We start from the raw sequence: 5,747 nt of genomic DNA, 5'->3' as shown, positions 1-5,747 counted from the left end.
CTTCGACAAGTGGCAGGAGGAGCCAGGAATCGAACCAACAACCTTCTGATTGGGGGACGACCCGCTCTGCCTCTGAGCCACAGCCGCCCAGGTGCAAACTAATTGAGACTACTCTCCACTCATCTTTGAATTCACACTCCAAAACCTCTGCTAACTGCTGTTAGTTAGCTCAGTTACTATGCTTTAGTAGATATCTTTGGCTACAACATAATACATAGACGTCTTGGACATAACGTCAAAACTGTTTCTAATTCTTCATATTCTGCTGATAAATTAAGTTTTCAAACTCTTATATCTTACACATTGCATCGTTAATGGCTCTGACTACATGACGAAAGCAGCTGCTTTAAAGGGCTGGTCCCGTTTTTACAAACGTGGAAATCAAACGTGTTTGAAGTTCTTCCAAAAGTGGAGTAAAAGGCTTAACTGGCGCTTTTATGCTCACACATTTGAGCACACGTTTCTCATTTGTTTAATAGTATAGATGTAATAAATGTACAGCAACATTTAACACTTTGTACACGTGCTGGAACTATTTAATTTGAGAGATCTCCAGCATTAGGGTAATTTGCCAGTCAGCAAAGACAGGTTTTGATTTTGTTCTCTGTGCAGAAATAATGGTACCAAAACTGGCAACTCACTGTGATAACAACACTTTGGGATAGTATGCACATTTACTGTGCCAAAACTGACCCTAAACCCACAAATAGTTGTTTTTACATCTCTGTTATGTATGAGTTAAAGAAGAGAGATACACCTGGGTAATCGGTAAACTTTGAACAGTGTTAGGCTGCTTCCAGTCTTTGTGCTAAGCTAGGTTAGCCACGTCTACAGCTCTGTACTAAACACACACAGAAGGAGATTTGATATCTATCTTCTCTGCTCACAATTGACTCTTCCTAAGTCCCGCCCTTTTTTGGTCTATACTACAATAACAGTTGAGCAAGCCTCAGTCAGAACATCGGTCAACTTTCTCCTGTAGGCTACTTAGATATGCTCTGTGTTGAAAATGCAACCAAATTTTGAACATTAACAAAAAGTAAAAGGGACATATAGTCACATCTCTACTTAACTATTCTACATCAATCATTAGCTAGTTACATCTGAAAGCTAATGTTAGCAAAATGCTAGGTAACTAGCTAGCTAATTTACATCAATCATTTTTTAGCTAGTGTTTTGCTAATGCTTTTATCTTTTAACCATCTTCAAAATTTCAAACATAGCCAAGTCTAGCACATAGCATAAACTATCATGTATTTCCAAATGATGTACAGATTTTTAGGCATCCTACTGACTCAACTGGCTTGAGAAACAGTGCATATAAGTTGCCGTACATGGGGGAAAAAAATCTCCCCAGGGGAGCATGCCCCCAGACGCACTTCAGATTGAGCTAGTCTCAAATGTTTCAACAGTGTAGCCCCTGTAGCACAGGGCAAAAGGGGGGCATAGGAATGGTCAATTGGAAAAAACATATACCAGTAAGCAAATTTACACTACTACTGCAAGAAACGTATCTTATGAAAACTAAAAGAGTAAGGATTTGATTATTACTATACAGAGCCTCATCAGTACACAACACCTAATGTACACACACAGAAAGTTGTTAGTTGGGCACCTCAGTGTCATCCTTATTTATGCAGCTTTACGTATGCCAAGATACACAGAAAAACACTGAAGGCTTTCACACTTGTGTGTTTCCACACTTGAGCTGAAACACTCACGAAAAGGCAGAGAGGGAGCACACACACAATCATACTGTGTACAAACACACTCCTCTGCCGACAGGAATGATGTACAGACTCCCTGCTGGTATCTCAAGGTCACCATCCAACACTGTTTCTCACACTGCTGTTTTATCTCCTCCTCTCTCCCCCTCTCTGTCTATCTGTCTCCTCCTCCTCCTGCGCCTCCTATTTATCTCTCTCTCAATGTCAATACCCCCCCCCACCCTCCCTACACTGCCAGGCCACCCACCCCAACATGCGGACGTATTATTTCTGCACTGACACAGCCAAAGAGATGGAGTGCTGGATGAAAGTCATGACTGATGCTGCCCTTGTCCACTCTGAACCAGTCAGAAGGTCGGTACTCCCCACAGGCACACGGCCACATGGATATGATGGTTGTAAAATCAAATTTGGGGCACACAGTCACCATGGTGGAAAGTCACATTCATATTCTTCAGATTAGAGTGCTCTAATAAAGTATTTTATTGTATCTCTAGAGTCTTCCTAAATGCCTCTAAAGGTGCAGAGTTAAGAGATTCCTCTCATTCAGAATTCTTCAACCAAGAGATGCTGCAAAGTTGAGCTTGTTGTATCATGAAGGGAGCATTTTCACAGTTAATTTGTTCTGTTCATAAACGGAAAAGCAATTGGGCCTAATTAAAAACAACCAAGAATCTCAGATGGAGCCAAGGATAGCTACCGTGTCTCAAGTTTTTTGGTGGTTGTCTTTTTCACATCATACATTCTGCCTAAGCAAATCCTAACGATTGAGTACAACAGATCATTGGTGGAACAACCACACCACAATAAACAAACAATAAGTATGACTTCAAATACCATTTGCCGCACCTGGAAAACTGAGGCCACGAAGGTAACAAGGGTTGGGGGGACAAAAGCTACTTACAGTCAGTTATCTTTGAAATCTTTTAGAAAGCCCTTTCCTTTTCTCTTGGTCACATTTATCTCTTTCTTTCATCCTAGACTAGACAAGTTGAAAGTGGACCAGCGGACTTCTCAGGAGCTGAACAACTTACTAAACCACAGAGTCCTAACCCGGCCCGAGATCCAGAACAATGAACGCAACCGTGAGCCTGTGCGACAACACTCCCTATCTCGAGCTGACGACAAACGGCAAAAAGACGCTGAGAAACACAACGGCCAGAGGGAGCGTGAGTACTACACCTTGCAGAGAGATGGGGAGAGGTACTCTCTGAAGAAAGATGGTGTGAGCTACACGCTTCAGAAGGACGGGGAGAGGTATCTCCTCCACAAGGATGGAGAGAAGTACCTGCTGCGAAAGGACGGGGAGAAACCCTTACTCCAGAAAGACGGAGAGGTGTGCGCCATTCACAGGGATCTGGAGAAGTACGCTGTTCAAAAAGTGGATGAAAAGTACACAGTGACAGTGACAGAGAACAAATACGCTCCGTCTAAAGATGGAGAGAAGTACCTGCTCACAAAGGATGGAGAAAGATATGCACTGCAGAAAGTCGGGGAGAGGCACACGCTCCAGAAAGAAGTACAGAAATACGTTCCTCAGAAAGAAGTGAAGAGACAGCTGTCGTTAAAGGAGACAGAGAGATACGGCACAATGAGGGAGACTGAGAATAAATATGGTACCATACAAGTTGTGGACAAATACGGCACTGTGAAGGAAGTGAAGAAATACAGTACGCTACGTGAAGGTGATAAATACGCTCTCAGAGATGTAGAGAAGTACGCTACGGTCCATGGCGGGGACAAATATGGCTTCCAGAGAGACCTGAGTGCAGAGAGGTCGCTGACTAAAATCAGCAGCATCAAGCTGCAGCCAGCTCAGGCCGCTGCCATCGCAGCTGCAGTGTCTGCATCTCGCCAGGGTCAGGCCAACCTCAACCTCCAAAAGCCTGCGCAGGTCAACGGCTCGGGGTCCGCGGTAGTGGAGAAGACTGAGGACTGCAGCCCAGCAGAGGTGGATGCCAGCCTGGCTGGAGGTCTTGGAAGGTCCCCTGCTCCTCCAGTGCAGGAGCCAGAGAGGGGCCTGTCCAGAACCAACTCCATGCAGCAGCTGGAGCACTGGGTCCGCACACACAGGACGAGAGGACCGGACGATGACACCAGGAGGTGAGACAGTATGGGCTGTGCTTTTTAAATACGTGGCATTGCTGGAATTGAACCCCATATTGTGTAGAAAGATATTTCTGACAGACATTACAACCAGAACTAGTGTTATCTCTCTTCATGAAATGAAGCCATGCTTTTGGTCTTTTCTTCTCCTTTGACACTTTTGACCCCTTGTTGTAAGTTTCTAGCAGTGTATTCAAAGGAGCTTGTCGTCATTGTTACTCAGAGGCATATGATTCCAATTGATTTTTCAACAAGAGCCAGTGACATATCAATTCTGTGGATGTAATTTTCAGTTGACACAGAAGCTGCAGTAGCAGTTTTTCAAAAAGACTAAAGAAATTGATTTAATTGATTTAAACCTGCAATAACTGTTTTTTTTGTTAGCGAGTTTGGGGCAGAAGCAACATTGACTTATGCCCAACTGATATTATTAAATTAATTAAATTAAATATTATTGAAATCACAATATGGCCTAGTGCAATATGCAAATCACAGAAGCTGCAGTTTGTAAGAAAGATGTAAGAAATGTAAGAAATCATGTTTGTTTGGTACAACAAATGTGACATCATTTTTTAATACTTTTTTCAGTGACTATGAAAATTGTGATGCAAAAATGATTGCAATTTTGATATCTGTTAGAATAATTGCAATATGATTTTTTTACTATATCGTGCAGCTCTACTTCATTCTGAGTCATGTGACTGTAACGTAGTTCCATATATAGAGTGGTTTATGTGCTGCTGAGCTATACAGAGACAAAATGAGAACCATGACTTTTCAGTATACCACAAAAAAGTCCACAAAAATCCATATCTTCAAACAAACAAAAGCTAGTTGTGTCAGAACACCAGAAGCTGTCCCGGCTTTACTTTCAGAAAAGATTGCCTTTGCATAGTGAGTGATTTCTTGCAGTGGTTTTATTTTGTGGTAGCAGAAATGTATTCTCTTGAGGTATGTATGCATGTATATTATGTTCTCTTTCTGACCCAAACAAAAGATGTGTTTTCAGCCCACTGCACTTCACGGCCCAAATTCCAACCCTATACACATTCATTCATGCACAATATGCACTTCCTTTTATTGCTACAATGTAAGGGCGACCTCTCATCCCGACAGGTCTGCTCCTCCTTTTTTCAGCTCTGCCATTCCATCTTTCCCCCCTCGCTCCCTGTGTATCCTGCTCCATCCTTGCTCTGACCTTGCAGGCCAGGGGGAGCTGAAAGCTTTTTGTGTCGCCACAGATGTGTATCTCATTTGGGAGCGCCGGCGTTTAGCTGGCATTTAGCTGGCTGTAGCAAGGAATGCATTGGAACAGGAGTGCAGAGCGCCAGCGCTCCGCTTGCTCTCAGCGCTTCCATCTCCTTCTGCTACCATAAATAAGTCATGGAAATGAGATCGTAATGAGAGCAGAGCAAGCTGAGCGCTGCCGAGTTACATTTGTCATCTTTATCAGCACTCGGTGCAGAGGAGGGATATAGAGGAGCTTTGTTCTAGGACTGATTGTTATTGTTGTTAACACCAAGCCCTGCTTCTGCTAACAGCCATATTATTTTAAGTGAGCAGAGTATTGCATAGTACAGTGGTGATTGAACTGATAGCAGCCATGTGCAGCACTGTTAGTGTGTGAGCATATGTGTATGCATGTGTATCTGTTCATATGCTCCCAGATGTGTCTTTATTAATTTTTCCTTTTTGTTTCCTTGTTAGCATCCTCTAAAACTTAAACGTACAATATGTAATTTCTGCCACTAGGGTCTCTTACATTAAAACAATAACAAAAGACAACGTTTGGTGACGTCATGAAGTAGCGTGGGATTATGGTTGTCATTGCAGTCAGCTTCTCCCGGTTAGAATTCCTTCAGTGTTTATGGTTCAGGAGGTTTCTACCGGGAGCCTAATTATCCACAGAGGTCT

At 42.9% G+C, this 5,747-nt stretch overlaps 1 protein-coding gene across 1 annotated transcript in view; it reads left to right on the top strand.

Moving 5' to 3' along the window:
- LOC118337602 overlaps positions 1-5,747 on the top strand; it is a gene marked incomplete in the record, with an annotated part of 210,328 nt that overhangs the window by 158,060 nt on the left and 46,521 nt on the right. The window contains 2 exon segments of the mRNA XM_035674711.1: positions 1,966-2,081; positions 2,709-3,830. Coding sequence (XP_035530604.1) covers positions 1,966-2,081; positions 2,709-3,830 — 1,238 coding nt within the window.

Source organism: Morone saxatilis, unplaced genomic scaffold, assembly GCF_004916995.1.
Source record: "Morone saxatilis isolate NCDOM2014 unplaced genomic scaffold, NCSU_SB_2.0 Contig10, whole genome shotgun sequence".
Taxonomy (NCBI): Eukaryota; Metazoa; Chordata; class Actinopteri; family Moronidae; genus Morone; species Morone saxatilis.
Note: the sequence above shows the minus strand (reverse complement) of the source record. Positions and strands in the feature narration are given on the sequence as shown.